Source organism: Ochotona princeps, chromosome 1 (assembly GCF_030435755.1).
Source record: "Ochotona princeps isolate mOchPri1 chromosome 1, mOchPri1.hap1, whole genome shotgun sequence".
NCBI lineage: Eukaryota > Metazoa > Chordata > Mammalia > Lagomorpha > Ochotonidae > Ochotona > Ochotona princeps.
The window spans coordinates 166,408,326-166,435,629 of NC_080832.1; the positions used below are offsets into that span (position 1 = coordinate 166,408,326).

Below are 27,304 nucleotides of genomic sequence, written 5' to 3' on the forward strand. Positions count from 1 at the left end.
AGTCGTAGTTTTTCTTGCGTGAGTTTTCTGCACCCTCTCGGAGGGCAGCTGTTCCAAGGGACCCTGGGTGTCAGTTGCTACGTCTCTGGCCGGCTTGCTGGCTGTCAGCCCGCAGCCACCCTCGGCTCAGAAAAACACCAGCCTGGCGCAGATGATTCAAATGCCAACAGCCCTCGGGGGACCACATCCCGACACCCCCACACTGTCTCCTTCTGCTTCTCACTGTGGCTCCCCCGAGCCTAGAATTTGAGAAGTGAAACTGAATGTTCTGCCCCTTTTCTTGAAGGCAGAGGAGGAAGCTTTCAGGCCATAGTTTCGAGCCTGTTAGTTTGCTCCGGGTCACACGCGGGCCCTCACCATGAAGGGCGTTCTCCTCTTATGCACCTTGCTGCTGGCTCCCTGCGGCGGAGGCAGTGACCCTGGGGCAGCCTGGCCCACGCACATGGCCTGCAGAAACGGAGACTTGCAAGTGTTCTACCAGAGCTGTGGTAAGGTCTTTTGCAAATTTCCTTCGGTGTGGATGGAGACCTGGGCTGCCAAAGCATTTGGTTGGGTGGGTGGAGGTGGAGGTGGTGGGGAGCGCGAGATGGGACCAGCAGCCAAACACTTTCTCCACCTGCTGTGGGAGGGGAGCAGCGAGGGCTGCTGAGTGTGCTTGGGAGGGGAGGATTTCGGAGAACAACACAGAGGACAGCATGAGACATGAAGAAGCTACAAGACAGTAACTGGCAATCGTGGAGACCCCAAAATGCAGCATGTGCAGATGCCAGTGTGTCTAAGGACAGAGAGAAGGAACCCAAGTGAGCTGTGATGTTACACGATGGACTGCTCCGAGGAGCCAATGGGAACTGCTCACCTGCAACTGGAACATAGTGAACGGCCTTAATCAGTCAACATTTGAACCCACCCCTTAGGGTGTGGCTTAACAGGCCAGTGCTGCTGTGCCCAGTTTACCCACTATGGGGCAAAATCACAGAAATTCTCCCAGGGCTGGAGGCTGGCAGCTGAGATGGACTCTTTTTTTGTAAAATAATAATAATTTATTTGAAAGGTAGAGGCAAGAGACAAAGGGGTTGTTTCTTGCTGGTTTACTCTCCAGATGCTGGCAACAGCCAGGGCTGGACCAAGCTAAAACCAAAACTAAATCCACCTGTGTGAATGGCAGAGGCCCCAGTCCCTGGGGACACAAGATCATGCCATCTGATCTCTGTGACGCTGCTTGTCCCCAGGGCGCCCAGCCACAGAAAGCTAGACTTAGAAGCAGAGCCAACATGTGATGTTGGAGCCCTAGGTGGCATCAGGACCAGTGTGGGGCTGCCTGGAGAAGCCCAGTCGGGCAGCCCAGTGTGTCATGCGGGCACCGCAAGGGGCATCAGGACCAGTGTGGGCTGCCTGGAGAGTCCAGTCAGTCAGCCCAGTGTGTGATGTGGGTACCGCAAGGGGCATCAGGGCCAGTGTGGGGCTGCCTGGAGAGTCCAGTCAGTCAGCCCAGTGTGTGATGTGGGCACCGCAAGGGGCATCAGGGCCAGTGTGGGGCTGCCTGGAGAAGTCTGGACAGCCACCCAGGCTCAGGGTTCTCCTCTGACCCGACCTCACTCTTTCAGAAAAGGAACACTGCAGTGCACAGAACACGGAAGGGCGACAGCATTGCTGCCCTTGGTGCTCTTGTGTGGCCTTGGTGATAGCTCACTGGACTCCAGGAACCCCATTCATTCCGGCTGTGGGCTGAGAAGCAGGAGTGGAGGCTCTGGGAACTGGCCATGGCTTGTCTTCCAATCCGCCTTCCCGTTGGAGGCTGCCATGGCTGGGTTGTCTCCTAGAATCCCCCTGGGCCTGCACGGAGGTCTGTTGTCTTTTCAAGTCCCTGCCACCAAGGCAGAGGACTGAGAACTTTAGGAAAAGAACAGCTCACCACCCCCCTCTTGGGGTCAAGAGCTGCTGCAGGCCCTGGGGGAGGGAGCAGAGCAGGGGCAGGAGGCCAGGCCAGTCAGACAACAGGGAGGACTGCCGCCCTCTCTGTGAGGAAGGCAGGTCTCGAGCACAGGGGGCAGACTCATCAGAAGAGGGGAGCTTGGTGTCTAAGGACAAGTCACCAAGCGTAAGGGGAGGATTTTTCCAAGTCATGTAAAACACGCATCTGTTTGAGCAGCAGAGAGATGTTCCGTTCTGATTCACTCCTCAAACACTCTCCATACTTAGGAATGGGCAAGGTCAAAGCTGAGAGCTCGGAATTGCAGGCAGGTCTCCCCACGTGGAGGGCAAGAGCCCGCTGCTGCCTCGCAGGCTGTGCGTGGGCAAGAGGGTGGAGTTAGGGTGTAGGACTCTGGCACCTGTGTATGGGACATGGATGTCTTACTGCTAGGGCATGTGTTCTCACGAAAGCTTGAAGAGTTCTGAGGACAGCGGTAGCAACGCCTCACGTTCACAGAGCCACCGTGTTCAGTACTTACCCTGCATGGCACTCATGCCACAGATGTACAAACTGCGGGACCCGGTGGCAGGTTCCTTCCAAGGTCACAGGGATGGAATTCCATCCATGACACCGAGATGAGGAGATATCTGTGGAATTCAAACGAACTGGTCCCCAGTCGGTCCTGCTGTGCAAGCCATGCCTGGACTATCCCAGCTGAGTGAACTCTGGGGGAGGGAGGCACAGAGGAAAAGAGGGGGAAGAACAGGAGAAGAGGGACTAGAATGTGCAAAGGCTCAGAGGCAGGGCCATGAGCAGGATTCCAGAAGGGTTGGGAACACAAGGGGGACGATGGGGACAGAGAGCCAGAGGGAGAGCAGCCCTTTGGCCAGGAGGAGACTGCATTTCGGAGACTGCTGGGACAGAGTGTAGGAATGTGGGTACCAGACTGTGGTCAGGAGGGACAACCCTTAAAGGAAAGAAACCACACGACCCTGGCCTGGCAGCACTCCAGCAGCTTCCTGTCGGGGCACCTCGGGGTCAGCAGGAAGGAGCCCTTGTCTTACTGTTTCTGCCGGTCAGGCGCTCTCTCGCGCTCCCAGAGGCCTGGCCCAGCGCCTCCCATGGACGGTCCAACTGCCTACTGGATGCTTGTCCAGTCTAGTGCTGACACTAAGGGTGTGTGGTCGCCAGGAGCCATGGGCTCAGGACCCCACGCTGCCACTGGCTGGGGAAGGGTCCTGGGATCACACAAGGAGCCGCTGCTTCGAGTTAGCGTTCATCTGTCTCCTGTGCTTGCGCCCCGGGACTGGAGCAGGGATGGGTGGAGATCTCACGCTGGCACCTGTTCTGAGTGACACGGATGCCCTGGGCGAGGAAGGAGGCATGAGCACATCCACTGAGCTCTGAGCAACATCTTCTAAAAAAATAAATAAGAACTATCAGCCCTATCAGGCTGCCAGGCTGCCCTACCCGCCTCACCTCCTATCCCCACCCCGCACCCCCTCACCCTGCAAGAGGAAAAATAAAAGCAGCTGGAGACCTTGCTTTTGTCAAGTCACAAGACCATGTCCAGAGCCACAAAAATTTCAGGGACACCCCCTCAACACACACCTGCTACAAATGCTCTCCCTCTAGTACACCAAGGTGGGAAGTTGGTCAGTCACACACACAGGTAGAAGAGGAAGCCAGGCAAGAGAAAGAGAGAGGCAGAGAGAGGGAACGTAGTGCGCGCACCTCCTCTGGGTCCCTCCCCATGGCTGCGCTGCAGGACACTGCAACGTGGTGCTACCGCAAGGCAAGGCTGGAGCCCTCGGAAACACACTCAGTGTCCTAACACTGCAAGGCTACTCTCTCTCTCTCACTCTCTCCCCCTCTCCCTCTCTCTGTCTGCCAAATTAATTACTCCATGTTATAAAGAAAGTAACAGAATGCCACAGGGTGTTCTCCTGCTTCTAAGAGCGGCATGTTTTGTTAGGAGCCTTCCTGCTCACAGGCCGAGGAAGGCAGTGTCGCACACCCGACGGTAGGTCGGTCCCTCTGTGGAGTAGTTGGTCATGGAGAAGGGCGAGTCCCATCTCACGCAGCCTGTCCCTTGGCCCATCGCTAGAGCATGTGGTCCAGGTTACCATGGCAGCTGGTCACCGTGCTTTTGGCTTTCCTTCAGCCACTGCCCCATCCTTGAAGGCGCTTGGCACTGTCCACCTCTGCCTAAGCAGCCTCCCTGTGCTGCTGGCATCTGCAACCTCTAAGACATCCCCTCATTACACAGTCTACACCAGGTCACCCACACTCGAATAATCCATCAAGGCAGTCAAATAGGACAATTAACCCGATTAAGAATGCAAAATCATGCTGGCCACATCGCCTCCAACACAGAGATGGACAGCAAAGGACTGGCAGCAGAGTTGAATGAACGCGGCATGTTGATAAAATGCGAAAGCTACCCCAGGGAAAAGGAAGGAAGGAGAAAAGCCAGTTTCCTGGGAGCCTCCTAAGCGTGCAGTAACCAAGCACAGGCTGAGCAGACAAAACATCAGAGATGGAAGGAGTTATTCGAATATCCCACCCTGGTCCTAGAGCCATTTCCTGCTCCTCATAGCTCACGAAATACGCACCGGCCCACCTGTCCACCATTCAGACGTAACCTGGCATTTCACCTGAGAATCCCATCCCCAATATCCCCCCCCCCCGCCCCTTGTCCAATCCCGCCCACGTACCAATCATCCTTAGGCAACCACCTGTGACAATCTCAGGCACCAATCCCCTGCGGCCTGCTGTCACTCCCTCCCAATCCCCGCCCCCCATACCTGGCAGGCTCGCCTGAATGGCATAAAAGAGCCCCCAGGTACAGCTCTGCCCTCTCCTTCCGGCCTCTGCCCCACCCCGCCCTTCCTCTCTCTCCCTTCCTCTCTCTCCCTTTCTCATCCCCCCACCACCTCCGCCCTGCTGCTGCCCCGCTGGAATAAACTTCCTAAAGCACCTCGTTGCGTCTGGTGTTTTCAGCTCACGGTAAAGAACCAGGCTGCGGGAATTAGCTGTGCGTGATAACGTAAGAACTCTAAGAACTTTAAGTGTTTGAAATAACTAACAAGAGGTCCTGTTCTCACATAGGTGAGGCTTGCAAGGATTGCACACAGAAAGCTGGCTGTTAGTTTATTGTCCAAGATTCATGAAAAAAAAATGTAGACAAACAGCCAGAAAGACACGATTCCCAAAGGAGAACTTGGGGTGTTTAGGATGGAATTGTAGCCTTTTAGCCTGAATTTTGGAGACAGGAAGTTGATACAGAAATACCAGAATGTTAGCATGCAAAATATAGATTCAGATTCGCTTGTGTGTTTGTAAGGCAGGATGCCATGGAGAGAGGTTTTCCATCAGCTGGCTCACTCCCGAAAAGGCTGTAACTGATGGAGGTGGAGCAGACCGCAGCCAGAAGCTGTGCGGATCTCCGATGCAGGTGGCCGGGGCCCAAGCCCGGGATCTTGTACTGCACTCCCGGGTGCATCAGCAGGCGGTTGGATTGGAAACAGAGGCTCTGGGACTTGAAATGGTATGCTAAATGGGATGCTGTGGTACAACTCTGGCAGAATGTAAGTCAAGAAGAAAAAGAAGAGACATGGAAGGCAGGTTGCAGGTGAACAGGCGCTGGAAAGGGAGGGACCTGTGGGTGCGGTCCCTGACACGAAGCACGGATGGTTCACGTTGCTGAGGGGGAACTGTTTTACCGCCAACCCTGCAAGGCAGTGTGGATTCTCCTACACATTTCTAAAAGCAGACACTAAGTAGCTTAGTGCTAGGGACCCAAGAAGCTGGACAATCTGAGCCTGGCTCTCAGGAGGTCTCTCCTCTGCAGGCCACCAGGCAGTGTCTTCCCAGTTGCTGGGCACCACACCCGTTGTGGTGCCCAGGGGCCATCCTGCCAGCAGCTCTGCTCCTGTTTTGGGCAGAAGCAGAAATGCAAAGGGGTTATTGGGTTTTGCAAAGGCTTCAACACAATCCACATGCCTGTCTCAAGCCCAGGCCTGCTGGACGCAGAGCACAGCTACATGCCAGAGCCTGAGGACAGCGAAGGTTGAAGAGTCTGTTCCCAGCTCCCAGTCATGCAGCAGGAGTATCTGGTGGAGGCTGGGAGCACCCAGCAGGCCAAGGTCAGTGGGATGAGAATGGTGAGACAGCACAGCAGAAACACAGGGTAGACTCAGGAAGGTGCACCCTGCTTAGCCCTGGGGCCCTCCAGGGAGCTAACCACACCAGGCTGGGTGCCCTGCTTAGCCCTGGGGCCCTCCAGGGAGCTAACCACACTAGGCTGGGTGCCCTCCTTTCCTGCCATGCCTGGAGAGCTCATATCCCTGGCCCTGAGAGGGCTGCTTTGTTCTGAGGTTCCAGAGGAAACAATAGGCCACAGAAGAAGTCACCTGTCCTCCACCCCCCCGCTACGCCCCACCAGACAAATACCACCATCCCCCACTACCTCCACCCCAATTTCACTTCCCTCAGTTTCTGTAACCTACAATGAACAGTGGTCTCGAAACATTCAATGGAAAGTTCCAGAAATAAATGATTCATGAGTTTGAAGCAACTCCCAATACAGTACGTTATTATGACTGTTGTTTGATTGGGAATGGTGGCTGCTGCTGTTACCAGACAAGGAATCCATTGCTCGGGGGGCACTACGAATAATCGGTCTCAAGTAGGAGGTATTTAGGAGAGAGCTCTGTTTATACGGGAGAAGTAGAAGGTAAAGTGGGAAGCTACAGTCCCCTGAAGACACTCCCTTCCAGGGGAGGAGCCACCTTTTGCAGCAAGGGTTAGAGCACTGTCCACAGGGCAGGAGCCTCAAGGTGGGGTGCCGTGAAGTCCCATTCTAACTGCCAGCTGAAGGCTGGTTCCTTACCTGGGCCCTGTGGAGTCCAAGGCTGCGACATGAACTCCCCCGGAACAGATTGTAAGAAACGAGCCTGATGAGAAAAGAGTGGACCTCCTGACTCGCTTTCTGTTTCCCAGTTGTGTACCCTGGGTTCCATTCTCTGCTCATGCATCTCACGTAGCAACTGTCTGTTAGCGTAGCAGGGTGTGTTTGCGTGTATTCAATCAACACTCCTATTGCCAAAGAATCTCAGAAATAAAAGGGTTCTGGAGTTGTGGCAGAGGGTAGCCGCAGGAAGCACTGAGTTCTAGGATACATTGCTAGCAGCAAGGTGGAAACAGACCCCCCAGAGCTGAAGCTGTGAGTAGTTTTATAACAAGTAGTTTGGGGGGAGCAGGCATACGTAGTCTACAATTAGCCTACACTGGTTACAGATCAAAGATGGAGGCAAATATGGAGTGAGGGGACAGGGAGAGATTTGGGACTGGTGGGTGGTCGCTGTGGGGGTGTTCTTGTTACTTCTTCATTGGCGGAATCAGTCAGCAGGAAGGATAGGGTGCTAACAGTACACATGACCCTGTACCCAGTCACTTGTGAAAAACGGAGGGACATAGGGAGAGCCAGAGGCAGAGAGAGGGAGGGAGAGAGGGAGAGAAAGCACAGCAGAGGCAGGAAGAAGGGGGCTGAGGGGGAGGGAGACAGAAGCAGGCAGAGAGAGAGTGGGGGTGCTCCTCCCTCCACCACTTGATTCCTCAAATGGCTCCAACAGCCAAGGGCTGGACCTAGTCAGGGCCAGGAGCCTGGAATTCCATCTGGGTATACTACATGGGTAATGAGGGCCGTCTTCCTCTACTGCTGCGGGTGCAAGAACACGGAGCGGGATTAGAAGTGGAGCAGCCGGGACTCAGATCAGCACCCTCAAGGGAGGGTGGCATTGCAGGCGTCAGCTTATCTCCTTGCATCACAGTGCCAGCCCTTCAACCACACTGTAAAAGTCAATATTCACCGTAATTCTAGAATGTGGAGTGGTCTTTTGCTGGTTTTGCCTGCAACTGTTAACTAAGTAAGGATCTCTTGCCGTTCCACCCTCCAGCCTTCATAACTGAATGCCAGGCATCTCAGACATTTTCGTGTATCATATGTAGAGAGAAAGAGCCCATCCCGCCCGAGGCTTAGCAGCATGCCCCAGCTGCAGGCGCTCAGGCAGGGTCTTGCAGCATACCCTCTGAGGATAGAGGAGGGGGCTGGCCGATGTGCACAGCCGTCGCTCATGCACTGTGGGCAGTGTGTAAGTCAGCATCCAAGAAGGCACCACTGCGGATCCTTCCAGGAATTCCAAACCAGAGCCCCCTCGGGTGCCTCTCTGCCCTCGAAACAGGGGTGTGTGGGAAGCAGCCCAATGGCTGGGCAGACAAAACAAAGGAGGCCCAGCCCCCAATTCCTGCCTGCCTCTGTAGTGCACTTGACTGCCTTACCGTGTGCATCAAACGCCCACTCAGAGCACTGGGAAAGAGCTGCCATGTTTGAAAGTGGCCATCTACCTTCTGGCCAGAGGGAAGCTGCACCAGGATCAGGGTGCCCATTGCCCAGTTGCCATCACAATCTGCCCCTCGAGCCAGGCTCTTTCTCAAGCAAAAGGCTTTTCAGGTGTTTTGGCACTCAAGTTAGCGTTCTTACACTGTACCTTCTTCGTACCTCTGAATAATAGACGTTGCACACACAGCTACTAGAGCAAAGCTTTGCAGTTTTGTTGATGTGCGCATGCTGGTTACGAGCACCTTTTTTTTTTTAATATTTTTTTATTTTTATGACAAAGTCAGATATACAGAGAGGAGGAGAGACAGAGAGCAAGATCTTCCGTCCAATGATTCACTCCCCAAGTGAGCGCAACGGCCGGTGCTGCGCCAATCCGAAGCTGGGAACCAGGAACCTCTTCTGGGTCTCCCACGCAGGTGCAGGGTCCCAAGGTTTTGGGCCGTCCTCGACTGCTTTCCCAGGCCACAAGCAGGGAGCTGGATGGGAAGTGGAGCAGCTGGGATTAGAACCGGCGCCCATATGGGATCCTGGCGTGTTCAAGGCGAGGACTTTAGCCACTAGGCCACACCGCTGGGCCCCAGTTACAAGCATCTTAATGGAATTATCATAGGCATTTAACCAAATCAACAAATTAGAATTACTTTAAGTTGTTCAAAAAAACAAATCGCAGTCAAAGGATCACACAATGAAAGGTAGGTTTATAGACAGAATGAGAAACAGAGGGAAAAATTTCCCATATACTGGTTCACTCCCCAAGAGGCCGCAAGGGCTGGAGCTGAGTTGATCTGAAGCCAGGAACCAGGAGATTCCTCTGGGTCCCACGTGGGTGCAGGATCTTAAGGCTTTGGGCCATCCTCCACTGCTTTCCCACACCACAGGTAGAGAGCTGGATGGGAAATGGAGCAGCCAGGGCACAAACTGACACCCGTATGGGATTCCGGCACTTGAAGGTGGAGGATTAGCAAAAACACATGGTAAAATTAAATACAGACAGTCCCACTTGACAGTAGTTCTACTTAGAATAATTCAACTTACAATGTCTTAACACTGCAGTGGTGGGAGAGTGATGCACACCCACCAGAAACCGCCTGGTACACCAGCTTGTTCTTTGCTGGTCGGATCTTCCTGGCAAAATGCTGGGCAGAATGCAGCAGGCATGGCTCAGGCAGCCCCATGGCCACCGGGACACTCCCCAGCACCTGCAGCACACTAGGAGGCCAGGCCGGGATGTGGACAGCTCAGGTGAATTCAGTGCTTTCCCCACAATTTCTTCTGGCATTGGGTTTGTCTGGGCGCACGTGTAGGGAGTGGAAATGGTTCTGATTCGCAGTAGAAAGCTGCAGGACTGTGGCGTACGCCTCCTCTCAGGAAGCAACCTGCTGCTTAGCTCTGGTCGCCGCGTGGGATTGTGGGCCCTCTACCAGCTGCCCTCCCCATTGTTTCTGAAGGAAGTCGGAGTTCCAACTTCAGAAGTGCAAACTCCTCTTGTCTAACTATGGCCACTGGTCTCACACTTTCAGTGTTGCTCAGGTCAACAAACCACAAGGAACAAACTGGGGGGTCCTGGGTCGGAAGCCTTGACTCCACAGAGCAGCTGCACCAAGCCCTCTCACCCACCTCCACCCCACCGCCCTCCCCGCCCCCTGAGAAACATGCCCAGTTCTGCTCTACCACCGTCCTCTCCTTCGCAGGCATCTCGCATGGATCCCTCACAACACCACATACACAGTAGCTTTGTTTGTGCTTGTTCAGCCTGGGCTATTCTCACCCACCTAATAGGCATTCAAACATGTCCGCCTCATGCTGGCTCCATCGCTACGTGGAATGTTCAGTGTTGGTGCTGAGGCCGACCCAAATCGGCCAAGATGCTTGAGTTCACCCCCAGGTATCACTGGACTATGTGTTTGCAAAGGGCAGGAACCCCAAGAAAACTAGCAGAGTTCATGCTGGAGATGAAGCCACAGCTGGCTGACGCTAATGCAGTGAGCACAGCCCACATTCAATGCTAATCAAAGGAATTGGTTTACACCTGGCTTAAGTTTTGGGATTCCTCCACACAGGCCGGGCCCTAGCACAAGGAATTGTCCATTTGTTTAAGACATGACCCTAGGAAACACCAGGGAGACAGTGAACAGGAAATCCATGCAGGAAGCAGTGGAGGAGCAGCCCAGCCAGTGAGGCAGTTGCGGGGTGTCCCTGTGAAGCACGGTACAAAGATGTCACAACCTACTGAAGGGAGGCACCGGGCTTGCTTGGGGCGCCCAACTGCCACGTGGTGAGTGCGGCTCCCAGAGGTCCTGACGCTCTGTGCTTCTGCCCTGTGCTGATAAGGTGTGAGTTGAGCAGAAGATGCCTTGATGGAGAATAAACGCCTTGGGTTTGGGTTGGGTACACATGTGCCACTAGAACAAAACATCTTTGGAAAACTCACAAACCACAGAAAGTGAGTGCTCATGTGCTCGGAGGCTGGAACTAGAACATACAGGGTCTGATGAGTGTCGGGTAAAATGTGGCACGAATCCGTTTAGAAAAGGTAGGACTTACAAGAAAAGAGGAAGGATTGCTGGGAACTTGAACATTTTTTCATATGCTTGTCATTTAATTCCCAGAGCCTATGAAACCGTCACATAATGCAAAATAATTAATTTAAAAAAAAAGAAAAGAGGAAGGAGTAGCAGCTAAAAACAAAGATAAAGCTTTTAAAAATAGAATGAGAAAGCAATGTGGAGCCAACAGCCTTTGGAAAGTGAATCGCTCTCTATAAATCAGAACTCAGCTTCAAAAAGCTGTGTGGAAGTTGGCAGGGATGTCCTGCAAACTCTGGATGGGAAGCCAGGTGCTCCCGGGAGCTAGGATCTTCTAAGAATTACAGCCAAAGTGGGGCGGGAGGGGGAGGATAAGAAACAAATGCACTGTTAAGCCAAACAGAAGAAAAGGGAAATTACTGACTTCTATCTGGTCTTCGGGGAAAATAAGTCTTCCATGAAAACTAATAGCTCTGCAGCCGGCCACGCAGAGCGCTGGAGTCCAGCTGCACACGTGCAGGGCTCTTGGCTCAGGAAATTTCAAGTCTAGACGTTACAGCAGTTCTGGTGTGGGAGGAAATAACCGAAGGAGAGGCAGGGACCTCCCTTTCAGGTTTTCCTCGGCTTCTGAGAAGATACCACAGTGAGCAAGCAAGGCAATGTTTACCAACAAAACCAAGGAACTCAACCACACTGAGAGATGACCAAAGAAACAAATAGAGTCATCGCCTCCAAAAGATGTTAGCATTTGCAAATGGAGGGTACAGGATATGAAAATAATAATGTATGGGAAAAATTGAAATGTGCAATTTGTTTTAAAAAAAATTGAAGCCAAAATATAAGCAAAGAAAGATAGAGGAGGGAAAGTCAGGGGAACCAGCACCTGGGCAGTGGTTAGGCAGATACGACTGCTTGGGCGGGACCCCCGCGACCTGTACCAAGATGCCTTGGGCGGGACCCCTGCAACCTGTACCAAGATGCCTTGGGTGGGACCCCTGCAGCCTATACCAAGATGCCTGGATTTTGAGTTCCGGCTCTGACGCCAAGGAGGCAGAGGCCCTGGCTGAGGCAGTCGGGTCGTTACCACCAGATGGGAGATCAGGACTGAGTCCCAGCTCCATGTCTTCAGCCTGATTCAGTCCTGATTGATCAGGGGACTTGGGGATTGAGCCAGTGAATGGGAGTGAGTCTCTCTCTCTCTCTCTCTCCCTCCCTTTCAAATAAACAGAAGCAAATACATTGGAAAGAAAATATCAGAGAGATCTCAAAAGAAGGCAAAGTCTATAAAATGTAATGTTTCTTGAAATAAGGGAATTTTCCCACTAGAACACAGATTTTAAAGTAGCTAAAGAGAGAACTAAAGAAAGGAATGGAAGGTCTGAAAATATTGCTCAAAATGTATCAGAGGAAGGAAAAAGAGAGAAGTCATGACCACCAAAGAAAATAAAGCAAAAAAACCATTTCAGACACCCCCACAAAAGAGTGAGGCATTCGCCTAGTGAGAGGACTCCGTGAGTATGCAAGTTCATTCAACATTCGCACGGAGACATACAAGGAATTCCACCATCAGACCCTTCACAGAGAAAACCACAAACTGCCAAGGAGGGAACTGCTATACCCAAGAAAGGCATTTTCTGACAAGTAATTCTGTTTGGGCTGACAACAGCTTTAGAAACAGAGAAAACAGACTCCAACCTAGAATTCCACACGTGGCTAAATGTTACTCAGGAATGACAGTGAGCTGTGGGCTCTGTAAATGATTCTCACTGGAGTGGGCTCTGAGATGCAAGCTGAAATGGTAGTGCAAACACCTGGCAGATATTACCAGGCCACGCAGGTGGTGACGGGAAGGTCTCATCTGGAGCCAGAGTGCCTGGTTTGCTACGTTGCTGCCTAACAAGTCGCTTTAAGAGGGTGTCTCTGTCACAGGTGTCCGCAGACTCTTCCTCGAGCTCTCTCCTGTGGCTCTCTTGGCAGGAACCAAGTCTCCAACTGCTGTTGGCTGAGATATTAGCTCCTTGACTCTTCAAAGGTTGCTCCCAACATAGTAGCATGCCTCCCCCAGACAGAGGGCTTGAGAAAGAGGACTCAGTGCTGGTGCAGTGGCTCAGCCGGCTAATCCTCCACTTCAAGTGCTGGCATCCCACATGGATGCTGGTTCATGTCCCAGCTGCTCCACTTCCAGCTCCCTGCTTATAGTCTGGGAAAACAGCATAGGATGACCCAAGTCCATGCGCCCCTGCACCCATGTAGGACACCCAGAAAAATCTTGTGGCTCTTGCCTGTGAATAGGTTCAGCTCCAGCTATTACAGCCATTTGGAGAATAAACCAGCTAAAGGAACGTTTGTCTGTCTGTAAACCTGCTTTACAAATACAAATGACAATTTTAGAGAGGAAGAAAGAAAAAAAGAAAGAAAGAAAAAGAAAGACAGGTGCCACAGTCCCTAGCTTCCAGGATTCATGAACCAAGAGGCGAAACACTAAGACTTTTAACAGGAAGAAGCTACAGTGAGGAGGAGGAAGATGTCACGACCAGCATAAGGCCCAGCTGGAGAAAGACACAACTTCAAACAGAGGGGTACTGCCTTACGTATCTTCCTAGCTAAGCTTTTGCATTTCTCGTCTGGGTCAGGCCTCTACCGCGATGGGGCCACTCAAAGGGAAGGGTCGCACACTAGTGTGGGTGCCAGGAGGGTGGTTTGCTGGAGGCTGCCTGAAGAGAGGGTAAAACACAGTGCCCAAGTAGATTGGAGACGCGTGCAGGTGGAGGTGGGGGCTGGGGAAGGGAAGGGAAGCCTCCCGATGTGTCATCCTTGTGTTTCTCAGGGAACAAAGAAACGATAACATGCCACAGTGCAAGACGAAAACTCTCTAGAGCTAGGTTAGCATAGCCTTTAAAACAAGATTTATTTACATATCTGTTTAATTAAAAGGCAAAGAGAGAGAGAACTGCTATATCTTCGTTCACTCCTCAGATGGTGGTAATATTCAGTGTTGAGCAAGACAAAAGCCAGGAGCCGGGAACTCCATCTGGGTGTCCCATATGGGGGAAGGGGCCCACGTGCTTGAGCTGTCCTCCACTGCCTCCCCGACTGCGTGCACGGGGATCTAGATGGGAAGTAGAGCAGACAGATTCAAACTGGTGCCCCCAGATGGAATGCCAGCATTACAGGAGGTGGCTTAACCTACGTGCCAAACCACTGGCCCAGTACTTAAACACTTCGTGGTATCCAATGGTGTGTGTGGACAGTCACAACGTTAGGCTTGAAGTCCTGCATTTGTTACCACAATAGAAACAAACACTTAGATCCACATGTACGCTTCTGTATTCGATTTTATTACCACAACGAAATCCAGGACACAAGCTGTTGATGAAAGCAAGGGTTTATTTAGCTCATAGTTTTGCAGGGCCAAGAGCCTGACGCCTACCTGACTCAGTTCTTGCGGGAAGTGGTAGGTGGTGAAGGTGGCAGCACATCTGGGCCAGCACAGCGTAGGGAGCACAGGAGGGAAAGAGTTGCTCCCTGTATTAAAACCCTCCTAGGAGGGCCTGACGCTGTGGTCTAGCAGCTAAGGTCCTAGCCTTGCATGCACCAGGATCCCATATAAGTGCTTGTTTGTGTCCTGGCTGCTCCACTTCCCATCCAGCTCCCTGCTTGTGGCCTGGGAAAGCAGTGGAGGATGTCCCAAAGCCTTGGGACCCTGCACCCACTTGGGAAATCTGGAAGAAGCTCCTGGCTTTGGATTGGCTCAGCACTGGCCACTTGCGGAATGAATCAGAGGATGGAAGATCTTTCTCTCTGTCTCTCCTCCTCTCTGTATATCTGATTTTCCAATAAAAATAAAATAAGTCTTAAAAAAAAAACCCTCTTAAGAGAACTCAAGGTGTCATGCAAGAGCTCTTGTTGAAGAACAGCCCCCACTGATCAAGGAGTCCCACTCCACTCTGAGCTCTACCTCCCAGTACCACGAGCCTGAGACCAAGCCTCCCATGACTGTTGACCCCGGGTGGCGGTGGGAGGTACACTCAGAGCTCACCCACACCACAGTAACCTCTATGGAAGTAGGCAGTTAAAAACATACCCACAAAGTTGAACTCTGAGGTTTACTGAGAAAAAATGACGTTAAAATTCAAAGATTGGGTGGGTATTTGGTCTAATGGTTAAGCTTCACTGGAACACCCGGATCCGACTTCCAGCTCTGGTTCCTAGCCGGCTTCCAGCTCTGCAGGCAGCAGGTGATGGCTCAGGGTGCTGGGTTTGTGTTTGCACAGGTGCCACCCCCTTTGGGTTGCCAGCTGCGGCTGTGGCAGGCGTTCTAGGAGTGAATCAGCAGACGGGTGCTCTCTCTGTTTCTTGGCCTTGCAGCTCAGTAAAAGTTTTAATTTTTTTAGGAAGAAATTTTAAGCCTAACTACTATCAGACAAGAAAGATAATATGTAATCTCCAGACAAGCCAAAGAAGAAAAAACATTAAAGCATTTGAATCAATCTAGAAGATTGCTGGAAAGGAGGGAGAAATGGGCATTAAAGAAAGAAAATTCAAACAAGAACTTACTACAAAGATGGCAGAGGTCCTGACAAACACAGACTAGCTTAACCTTACCAATGAACAGGATGGATGAAGATCACTGGGTTGCATTTTTAAAAACAGCTATCTGCTCTTAAAAGCAATGAGTTCCAGCACAGTCTGGGTGACCATCCTCATTTAACGGTGAGACAGAAGCACTCCCATTAAAGCCACGAGTGAGGCAGCCATACCATTATCCCCACATCCACTCAACCTGGCACTAAGAACTCCAGATAAGAAAAATGAAATGTTAAGAGTCCAAGTGAATAGGGAAACGACGTTACTATGTGCACACGATGCAACTATATAGAAACAATCTACAAAGTAGGTTTAATTTTAGAATCACTGAGAGTTGAATTAACAATGGATTTGAGGTCATTTACCGTATTATTATTATTGCAGAAGACAGGTAGAACGTAATGCTTTGTTTTCACTGTTGGAGAATATGAGTAGTCACAATTCATCCCTGCTCCTCTTGACAAACATTTACATTGTTCCAATTCCTATACAGATTTATTTATTTGAAAGGCGGAGCAACAGAGAGATGGGAAGACAGAGAGAGGCAGCTCTTCCATGCACTGGCCTGGGACAGGATGAAGCCAGGAGAGGCCAGGACCCCTCCCAGACCCCCACATGGAAAACAGCAACCTGAGTGCTAGGATCCTCCTTCCAGTGTCCCCAGGTATATTATCAGCAAGACGCCGGACTGGGAGCGGAGTGGTGTGGACTCAGCCAGCACTCCAACATGGAGTACCAGTGTCACACACAGCAGCTTAATCCACTGCACTCCAGTGCCCCCAACCCCGTCTCAATCTGTTATACTACAATGTATTATGTCAGGAAGCACTTCCCCACACAGGACTTTCCACATCCGACTTCTCCCGAGCACCAGCCACAGTGAGGGTGTCTAGAATCAGCACAGCAGTGCCATGCATTTTGTCTAGTAATATTGCCATACAGACTAGCAGTTCTGAGTTGTGTTCTGAAGAATCCACGAACAGATGGCCGAGAAAAGGCTGCACAGTCTCCGAACGGCTACAGCGGTGGTGTTCAAGAGAAGGGTGCCGGGTTGAGCCAGCCCTTCTTGCCATTGCCCTGGGAAACAAATGAATCCGCGTGTTGTATGTGAGGGGGCTGGGGGTGCAGAGCAGGGCAAGGGTGTGTGGTTGGCTGGCAGGTGCACCGTCCTCATAGCCCTCTGAAGCCCAGTGTCCTCTCCTACTGTTGGTGACAGCTTTCTATCCTTCAAGATAAAGCATTTTTCTCTGTTTTGCAAACATATAGGCTAGCCCTCTAGTCAAGAGGGGAACACTAGGGTGCATTGATTCAGGGCCAGATAATCAGTGTCTTCCTCGGTTCCAGCAGAGGCCAGGGCGGTGGCAGCTGCCTTTTCCTCCCAAAAGAGCCGCACGGAGGAGCTTGCCGTCTTGTATTATTCATGCGCACGAGTTCCTCTCCCCAGACGGCCTGTGTTACATGACTAGGAGGTGCAAATATGTGTTTCTTGAGAAGCCTCTCGTGCCTTCCAGCCAGCCAGAGTCCAAGCACCCAGCCTGGAGACTCTTCTCGTTGGGCTAAAGGGATCAAGTCTCTTCTCGTTGGGCTAAAGGGAGCTGGTTTGAGAAAGAGGAACAGAGCTTCCCTGAATTCAACCTGAGAAAGACACCCTGAGTGCTGGGCTGCACCCATCTCATCTTTCCTGCAGTGTCCCAAAGGGTCTCCAGGAACTCTGGAATCCCACACCCTGCAGGTACAGGGCGTCTTCCCTCGGAGACCTGGTGCCCCTTAAACGGGGGTCTCGTAAGTCAGGGTGGCCACAGATGAAGGCTGTCTCTCCATGCCACCGTGGCATGCCAACCTGAGGAACAGGCTCTAGCTGAGGCTGCTCTGGTAACTGCATTGCTCCCATGGAATAGTGGGCACACGCACACGTATACTTATACACTCGTGGGGCATGGCGGGGAAGACAGCATTGGGCAACTGATGATCATGTTAGAGAACAGGATAAAAAAATGAGACCTCAGATGAGAGGGCACTCAGGGAGCGGCCCTCGAGCCAGCGCTACGGCACAGGGGATTGGCAGCTTCTTGGCACTCTGGCATTCTGTAGAGGTGCCAGTTGCCCCCCCGCTGTTCCACCTCCGCTGTAACTCCTCATTGACGCACCTGAGAAGGCACCACAGGATGGAACAGGTCCCTGCCACCCACAGGGAGACCTGGTTGGTCTTCCTGGCTCCTTGGCTTCAGCCTGGCACAGATGTGGAGGTTGACTCTGTCGGGGCTGGGGAGAAGGGCCAGTCAGCGGATGGAAGATCTCACTGTTTGTGTCTCCTGGCTTCCCAGACGCCTTCTGTGGTGGCTCTGGGTCTTTGAATACATGTTTACTCATCTGCTTGCTTACCTGAAAGCGGAGGGTGATCTTCCATCCACTGGTCCACATCCCAAATGCCTATAATAACCAGGACTGGGCCGCACCGAAGCCAGGAGCCAGGAACTCCATGCATGCGGATCTCTCACAGGGAGGCAGGAATCCACACCTTGACCCATCACATGCTGTCCCCCAGGTGTGTTAGCCGGGAGTTGGATCAGAAACCGAGCAGCTGTGACCCAGCCCAGCACTTGGCACCAACACCGCCCACCAGGAGCCTTGAGTCTTTCAGTGGCAGAACCTGAGCTGTTAGTGTTCGCATAAATCAACGTGAAGACAGCAAAGGTAGAACTAACTTGATTTACAGAGAGCTTTGGTGGGAGGGCGTGACCTTCCCAGGGCCCCACGGACCATAATTAGGACTTCGGAGCTACGGTTTATGCTTTTCTGTCTGCCTGCACGGTTTAGCCCAGGTTCACTCCGCAGTCCTTCTCAACTTACTTGCCCTGACTTCTCCAACTCTAAGATGCAGAGACCAGCACCTCTGTCTCCCCACGGCTTTTGCAGGGATTTGAGCCAGCGCATGCTCAGGCACAGCGCTCACAGCAACGTGCCTGGGGTCAGAGCTGACCAGTGACGGTAGTGGTCGCACACACCTGGGGCGTCTGCGGCTTCCACGTTGGAGCGCTCCTCTGAGTGACAGCCTCTGACTCTCATGCTAGGGCTGAGTTAGACGCACTTTCCCTGCTCCTGCGAGGCACCTGCTGGCTGTGCTGTCCCCTGTGTGCCTCTTCTTCCTAAGTCAGAGGCTCTGCTTCTTGTCTCTGGGTCCACGGTCACATGAGCACACAGGAGGGGGCCCACAACCGTCTGCAGTGGGATAAATGACCACCACACGTCAGGGTCTCTGTGCAAGGCCTTCCTCCTACTCCATTTTCTCTGCAGATTCCAAAGTAGCGGCTGTGACTTCAAAAGCAATCGAATGGGAGGAAGATTCAGTCCCGTGGTCTGAGTACCACGCACTGTCAGAAGAGGAGACCAGATCAGGATGTACTCAAAGGGAACACATCTGCGGGACATAACAGACAAAAGAGCCAGCCAGCCATTTTCCACAACTCAGCTCCTTACAGGTGGCCCAAGCCTCGCTTTCCTGTGTTGGCCAGTCCCCCACGTTCACCCTCACTGCCACTACGGTCCCGTGGCCTGAACCCCACACGCTGGTGTCAGACGGGGGCATTCAGAAGCAGTAAAGGGAATTTGTTTCATTCTGGAAATCTAACGGTTATGTCATCAGAGTGTAACTCACAGCCCTTCTACTTCTCTCCCAAACAACTCGTTTCTGCCGTGTGGCCTGCCTTAGTGTCTGTCCAGGGACAGAGGCGGCCACTCTCAGGACCTTGTGTCCAGGAGGCAAGACAGATGGAAGAGTTTACCTCCATCCCCAGAAGTCACAGAGGCAGATGGGGAGGCAGGGAACCCACAAGGCGGACAGACTGCCCATGTTGGTGTACGCCAGACCCCGCAGAGAGCAACACTGGGTGTAGCATGGGAAGTGGGTCGGGCTGGTATCTTGAGAGTGTCGTCAGTGAAGGAAATACTGTTGTAGGAACACACATCCTGCTTGTTTTATTCCAGGTTCTTGCTGCCATGTGAAATAAGAACTCAGACTACATCTATGAAATGCAATAATGGGAGGATTTCTTTAAAGAGAGAATGATGCGAGCTCATCAGGTGTGACGCTGGGCAATCCTATGAGGAGAGGTGCTGAGAGCGAGAGAGAGAGGGAGAGAGAGAGGGGCCTGCGAAGAGAGAGTATGCCCCATCCAGAGGTCCCCTTCACCTGAGAGGTGATGCCCTTGCTGGATGAATGAACAGGGTGAAGCCGGGTGATGAACTTGGGGAAGGGGCACCTGGCACCTCCACGTGGGGCTCAGTGTACACATGTTGCCCACGGCAGCTTCTTCCTGGTGCTCCAGGAGGCTCTGGCGCGTGCACAGTTGGAGTGTGAGGGGCTGGAGTCAGCGTGCAAGCCTGAGACAGGAGCTGCAGGGATCTCTCAGTGACATTGGTGGGTGGTAGTGAGCAGCTGCCTTCCAACCTGCCGATGCTTCTCCAACTCCTTGGCATCACAAGCTTTCTTTTTGAGCTTTTTCCATAAATCAGTGTTCTCCCCTCGCACAGAGTTCCTGGTAGTAAGAACTTCTGAGTAGGCTCTCGCAGCCCCGTGCCGCCCTGCACTTCCCACACAAGTCGGTCCCAGCCATTCTGTTCTGCCACGTTCTTCTCTGTTTTTAAAGATTCATTTATGTTTGTTGAAAAGTCAGATATGCAGAGAGAAGGAGAGACAGAGAGAAAGATCTTCTGTCCGATGATTCACTCCCCAACTGACAGCGACGGCCGGTACTGCGCTGATCCAAAGCCAGGAGCCAGGAGTCCACGCAGGTGCAGGGTCCCAAGGCTTTGGGCCGTCCTCAACTGCTTTCCCAGGCCACAAGCAGGGAGCTGGATGGGAAGTGGAGCTGCCAGGGTTAGAACCGGCACCCATATGGGATCCCAGTGGGTTCAAGGCAAGGACTTTAGCTGCTAGGCCAATGCGGTGGGCCCGAGGCTTTTTGTTTTTAAGATGACTCTGAATCTGACCCTATACCGCCCTCCGGAAGCTCTTAGGGCTCATCTCTAACTCTGTCTGTAGGGCCTGGCTGACAGCTCAGCTTCATCTAAGAAGTATTTAGACGCACATCAGCTGATGACTGGATAAAGAAAATGTGGTATAAGAAATATGGATTGGGGCCAGGTGCCATAGCATAGTAGTTAAAGTCCTCTCCTTGAACGGTCGGCATCCCCTATGGGCACTGGTTCTAATCCCGGCCGCCTTGCTTCTCATCCCAGCGGTCCACTTCCCATCCAGCTCCCTGCCTGTGGCCTGGGAAAGCAGCAGAGGACAGCACAAAGCCTTGGGACCCTGCACCCACATGGGAGACCCGGAAGAAGCTCCTGGCTCCTGGCTTCGGATTGGCTCAGCTCCAGCCGTTGTGGTCACTTGGGGAGTGAGCCATCGGACGGAAGACTTTCCTTTCTGTCTCTCCTCCTCTGTGTATATCAGCCTTTCCAATAAAAATAAATAAATCTTTAAAAAAAGAAATATTGATTGACATGAATGAACCCATTTTAAACCTAGGGTGTTTTTTTCTTTCTTTTAATTATTACTTCATGATACAGTTCCATAGACCCTGAGATCTCCCCTATCCCACCAACACTGAGTTCTCCCATATCATTACAACAGACAGTTCCTCATCAGCAGTCACAAGTCCATCACTGCAGGCATGGACAATGGCCGAGTCTAGCAAACTATTGTCCAGACGCGGCCGACAGTTCCACTGGGAGTCCGTCCTCGATCCAGAAGCAGAGCTGCACACCACACCGTGTCCTCACATCTGGACATGTGAGTCTCCACTACACAGTCACTAGACATCCCCTCAAAGGAAAAGCCACAAAAAAATCAGTAACAGGAAGCAAAACAGAAATTTACATTGTCAGGAAGTTAAACAACATGCCAATGGATATGATAGCCTCCATTACACAGTTGCTACACATTCACAAAACAAAATCAACAAAGAAACTTATAATGCCGTGAAGTTAAATAATATGCTAATGAATGACTAATGTGTCACTGATGAAAAAGAAAATCAAGAATCTTCTTGAAGAAAATGATACTAGTGTATGATCTATGAGTCAGTGAAGAATTTAAAGAGGAAAAAAAAGGTGTTTTGAAGAAATAAAACTAAAAACAAAGACATCAAAATCCATGAAGCATAGTTTCCGCTGATCTTTGTTGGTGAGATCTGTCTCCTGTAGGCAACAAATAGATAGGTTTTGTGTTTTTAATCCAATCTAGTAATCTATGATGTTTGATTGATGAGTTTAATTCATTTACATTCAGGATTACTATAAATAGGTGGTAATTTGGTCCTGTCATTTTAGCAATGGGTTGTTCATTGATTTAGTCTTCTGTTGTTATTTTACTGGGATGTTCTTCACATTTGCCTTTTTTTTTTCCCTTTTTTTTTATTTTTAATTCATTAATTACATTGTATTCTGTGACACAGTTTCATAGGTACTTGGGTTCTCCCACCCCTCCCCAAACCCTCCCACCATGGTGGATTCCTCCACCTTGTTGCATAACCACAGTTCAAGTTCAGTTGAGATTCCCCCATGGCAAGCGTATACCAAACATAGAGTCCAGCATCTTATTGTCCAGTCAAGTTCAACGGCTTCTTAGGTATACCCTCTCTGGTCTGAAGACAGAGCCAGCAGATTCACACTTGCCTTTGGTTTTGGTGGGTACTATTCCTCTTCTGTCAAGAGAACATCTTGAAGTATTATTTGTAGGGCAGGTTTGGAAGAGGTATATTCTTTTAACTTTTCTTCACTGTGAAAGAACTTTATTTCATTTTCCAAAAGAAAGGAAAGCTTTGCTGGCTATGTTATCCTGGGCCAACAATTTTTTGCTTTTAGAGTGTGGAATATATCACTCCATTCTCTTCTGGCCTGCAGAGTTTCCTGTGAGGGATCTCCTGTGAGTTTAATTGGCATTCCTTTATATGTTAATTGATTTTTTTCATGTGCATATTTAAGGATCTTTTCCTTATGTTCGACTGAAGAGAGCTTGATTATCTAATGTGTCATGGTGAAGATTGCTTTGGGTCAACCCTGTTGAGAATTCTGTGCCCCTCCTGAATGTTGTTTCCAAATTCTTTTCTCCATATTAAGCAAGATTTTCTTTATTATTTTATTAAATACATTTTTAAACCCAACTTCTCTTTCTGTGCCTCCTGAAACTCCCATAACTCTTATATTTGGCCTTTTAATAGTGTCTCTTAGTTCTGGGCTGTGAAATCCACCCTGTCCACACACTGCCCGTCTGGGATCTGCTGCTCTGTCTCTGCTCTTGACTAATCAAACAAACCAGCAGGATGGGCAGTTCTTTGTCTGGGTTCACCTCCTGAGCTCCCAGTGAAAGTCCCTTCCCACCTGGTTGCTGGTGGAGCTGTGGCTGCTGGTGCAGTTCAGATCGCCCCTGGCTGAATGCTGCTGGGATCTGGTCCCTGCACTCCACCTCGTTTCCGCTGCTTTCCCGTGTCTGTCAGTCTCCAGGTGCCCCTCTGCCGTCGTTCTGTCCGCTCCTATTTCCTGGAATGTGTCCTCTCTGCTTCACCCCGGCTAATGTTTCTCTGTTTAAACGTGTCCTTACCCTATCCCACCATCTTGATTCAGCTGCCTGGAATGTTCTTGTATTGAAAAGGAAAAGTTGCAAAGGGGTCGGGGCTGTGGCAGCTCAGGTTTCCACCTGTGACATGGGCCTCCCATATGGGCTCCAGCTGGAGTTCCAGCTGCTCCCTGCTATTGCACTCGGAAAGGTAAATCATGATGGGTCCAGTGCTTGGGACCCTGCCACACACATGGGACATTCAGGTGGCACTTCGGCTTCCTGGCTTTGGATTGCCCCAGCTCTGGCTATTGTGGCTGTTTGGGAAGTGAACTAGCAGGTGCAAGATATCTCCCCCTTCTGATCTATCTTTCAAGTAAATTAAAAAAAAATGAATCTTAAAAAAAAATAGAAGTCAGCCTCATTTTCTGTCTTTATGCAAACAGATTATTATCTGCCATGTGCCTGTACTACCCAAGGAGACTTTGTCATACATGATTTTTCTTAATTTCTGCGAAAGTCTTCTAATGTCTGTTTGATATTTTTTCACTCTTTTTTCCTATCCCAGTATCCCTTAGATTGAGAAAAGCTGCCCCTTTGGAGAGCATGGCTTGTGAAGTTCTCACAGAAGAGGGATGCCTGATTGATCTTGTCCCTTCTTGGGAGCCACTTTGGTCCTCAAGTGAGCAGAAGCCTGGCACGTGAGTCTGGCTTTCCCAAGCCGCTGCTCCTCCTTGTACTTGCGTCACTTGCCCAGTCTCACAGGGACACCAAGTGAGAGCCGTGCAAGACGCAGGGCGCAGGCAGTGCTCAGAGCCCTGCAGGCAGAGCCAGACCTAGTGAGAATGTCACTCCGTGCCTTGGACCTCAGCTTCTTCCTCACCCAGCTGGAGAGCTAGCACATCCGGCTTGGCCATGTGCAAGACCAAGGAGAGAATCAATGGCCTCCAGTCATTTGAAAGCTTGAGGGACTATTGATTCAAATTCAGTTCTCTCTGTGAGCAAAGACGGGCCTGACACTAGCCGTTAGCTCCCAGTGGATGCCCCACTCCCTGCTGGCTCACCCCTGGTATTCCATAGCACAGAAGTCAGGCACAGCACACACCTCAGCTTCTGCTTCTGGTCCACCCCAGTCCCCAACTTCCAGAAGCAAGAGGGACTTTGTCCTCAGCCTTTTCCACCTGCACAGGGACGTCTCTGATTGCACCTGTGGAGCCACCCGTGTGCCCCCACCCTAGACGAAGTTTACCTGCTAGTAGAATTTAAATCAGCACCCTGACAGCACAGTGGAGGAGCAGGCCCTGAAGTCTACTTTTCCATGATGAAAACTACCCATCTTCGTATCTCACACACATTGATTCTGTATTAGTTATGGACAATGAAGTAATGATCAGGTCAAACCCTAGAGGGAGCTTCCCTCAACACACGGAGAGGGAGGGGCTCAGGGATTTGCTGATTATTTAACCAATAGCGGAGCTTGGAGAGGTGGGGCGTTCTTGATGATTCATTAATTACTTAATCAATAGTGGGGCTGGGGGTGACCATTCAAAAGCCTCCACACAAGTGACAGTGACAAATATGGAGGAGCCGGTGGCAGCAGCATTGTCAGTAAGCTTGTGTGCTTAACGCACAAGGGGACAAGCCGGGCAGTGAGGAAACCCAAAGGCGCGCACAAAGCGAGCTGCAGAACGCTGACTCGTGTGGGACTGTGGAGGAGCCGGCATTGGCACCTCGTGTGGGACTGTGGAGGAGCCGGCGTTGGCACAGTGGTATGTCACCATAATTAAATGATGGATGTAGACTTAGGAATCCCCTGGGGTCAGAAGTGTTTTTGGATTCTTCAGTTTTATTTTGGAATATCAGCATATGCCTGATGAGATTTCTTGAAGGAGGAATCCAAGACTAAATACAAAATTCATTCATTTTCACATATACCTTATACACATTCCCTGAGGGTCATTTCAGATCATATTCTTTAAGAAAAAAAAGATTTCTTCATTTTTATTGGAAAGGCAAATTTATAGAGACAAGGACATACAGAGAGAAAGATCATCCATGTACTTGTTCACTCCTCAGATGGCCACAAGGACTGGAGCTAAGCCGATCTGAAGCCAAGAGCCAGGAGCTTCTTCCGGGTCTCCCACGCAGGGTGCAGGGTCCCAAGGCCTTGGGCCAACCTCCACTGCTTTCCCAGGCCACAAGCAGGTTGCTGGAAGGGAAGTGGAGCAGCTGGGACACAAACTGCCACTCATATGAAATCCTGGTGCTCACAAGATGAGGATTTAGCCATTGAGCCATCACCCAGGCCAATTCCAGATCATATTCTTCGTAATTTTGTGCATGAATCCAAGTTTCATGACGTGAATTCGCCAGTAGCGGCATCCTACTAGTGCTTAAAGACTTTCAGGCTCCGGATTTTTAAATTAAGGATGCTGAGGCTATTTGAGAACAAGGATGGAACAGAGTTATTTGCGGAGTTTGCCTCCTTGTTGCCCCAAGGTCTGGGCCTCTTGCTACTGTGGTTGAGAGTCTGGGTTGCTCAGCCTCTCCCCAGCCGTTCACCTGCGGCCCTCCCCGCGGACAGGTAGGTAGCTTGCTGTAGCTTGCTGTGGTGGCCCACAGGCTAACATCCTGCGATCTGCTGTGCTGGGGAGCCGTCTCGGGAAGCGAACCATGTGCTTGGTGTCCATCGTTGACCTGCTCCTAAGGCACAGGGGATCAAGGGAACAGCCTTTAATAGACCATCCTTTGCCTGGAGGCATTCACAAGGCGCTTCAAGCAGAAGCTCATCTTCATTGTCACTTAGTCCACACAGTTCCTGATGTTTGTACAGCTGTGTCCCACGCCACTCCCTTGATGTACACAGCAATTTGAACTTGCTGGTTTTTGTCTGAAGATTTCCATTCACGTGCTTAGATTGTACTTGACGTCTCAGAACTGACAGCGTGCAAACGAAGTTCAGATGAGCAAGGATGACCACATTATGGAAGGAAGCCTGTCGACCCCGGCTGATGCAAGCCAGCTTCGGGTCATTTCAGGGCAGCGACACTCAGCCCAATGCAGCCTCCTTCCCCTTTGCTGTCAGCGCAGAGGTTAGCACATGCATATGGCAAAAAGCTCATGGGAAAATTAAATTAAAAGACAAGGTGAGGCCCGCATGGTGGCAGAGCGGGTGAAGTTGCCACCTGCAGTGCTGGCATCCCATACAGGCTCTAGTCACAGCCATGACTGCAGCTCTTCTGATCCAGCTCTGTGGATCACATGAAGCTGTTTGGACCCTGTCACAAACATGGGTGACCCAGATGAGTCTCCTGGGTCCCAGCTTCAGCCTAGCCCAGCACTGGGCAGCCCTGGCCATTGCAGTGACTGGGGAAGTGAATCAGTTTAGAGAGGATCTCCCTCTGTGTAACTTTCAGATAAGCGAATCTTTCTTTCGGTACACAACATTATCAAATATACACATCAAAGTATTATTTCCATGAACTTCTGAAGATCTTTCCTATGTGTGGATCTCAAAAGTTTTTGCTCCAAATTGAATTTATATTTTAATTTCATTTTTTGATGAATGCTTTTAATTACTCTTGTCCTTTGCATTTAAAAGCACACAATGAGCTCTAGAATCTTCAGCAGCCCAAAGAGGCTTCCACGCCATGCACATAAATAGGTAGACAGACAGATACATAGATGATAGGCAGATAAATGGATGCATTCGCCGAGGCACCAGGCAGCCTGCGCAGTGCTGGAGTTCTTACTCTTAAAATCACAGTTGATGGTCCATTGTGACATGTTAATTCCACCTTTGCTGCATTTGATAGCAAGCAGCATGTTTAACACACCCTTCACTTCCCCCAAAGAGCAAGCAGGAAGCCGTACCACACGCAGGAACTGAGTGTGCAAACCAGTTCCCAATGGCATGCTGACCAAAGAGATCTGAATGAGAGCAGAAGTACTATTATTTGCAATAAAGACCCATCAGGGGCCCTTGCTGTGCCACTCCATAGTAATTAGCTTTGACAGATGGAAAAAAGGAAAGACAGGGAAATAATAGCAAACGCAGTCAGAACACATTTACCACATGGCAAGTGATTTCTTTTTCGACCACGGCACAGTGGGAACGGGGTGGAAGCAGCACAGCACCAAGGGCAGAAAGGATGAAAGCTAATTTCGTGTTGGAGTGGCGGTGGAGTTCAGGCACTCGCCTCTCACTGAGGATTTATACACCGCGCTCTCTTAAGCGCTCTACAATGGCCTTGAATGTTTCCTGTGAGTCAGTGTGAGAAATCACAAGACCGCCTCAAGTTACAGCCGTCCTCTGGATCCAC

General features: G+C 50.9%; 1 protein-coding gene across 1 annotated transcript in view; it reads left to right on the top strand.

Annotated features, from left to right (window-relative positions):
- The first annotated feature begins 311 nt into the window (after positions 1 to 311).
- The window catches only part of LY86 (lymphocyte antigen 86), a 54,136-nt gene continuing 27,143 nt past the window's right edge, over positions 312 to 27,304 (top strand). Inside the window, exon 1 of the mRNA XM_058672654.1 lies at positions 312 to 488. Coding sequence (XP_058528637.1) covers positions 359 to 488 — 130 coding nt within the window. The 5' untranslated portion in view covers positions 312 to 358. The remainder of the gene's footprint in view (positions 489 to 27,304) is intronic.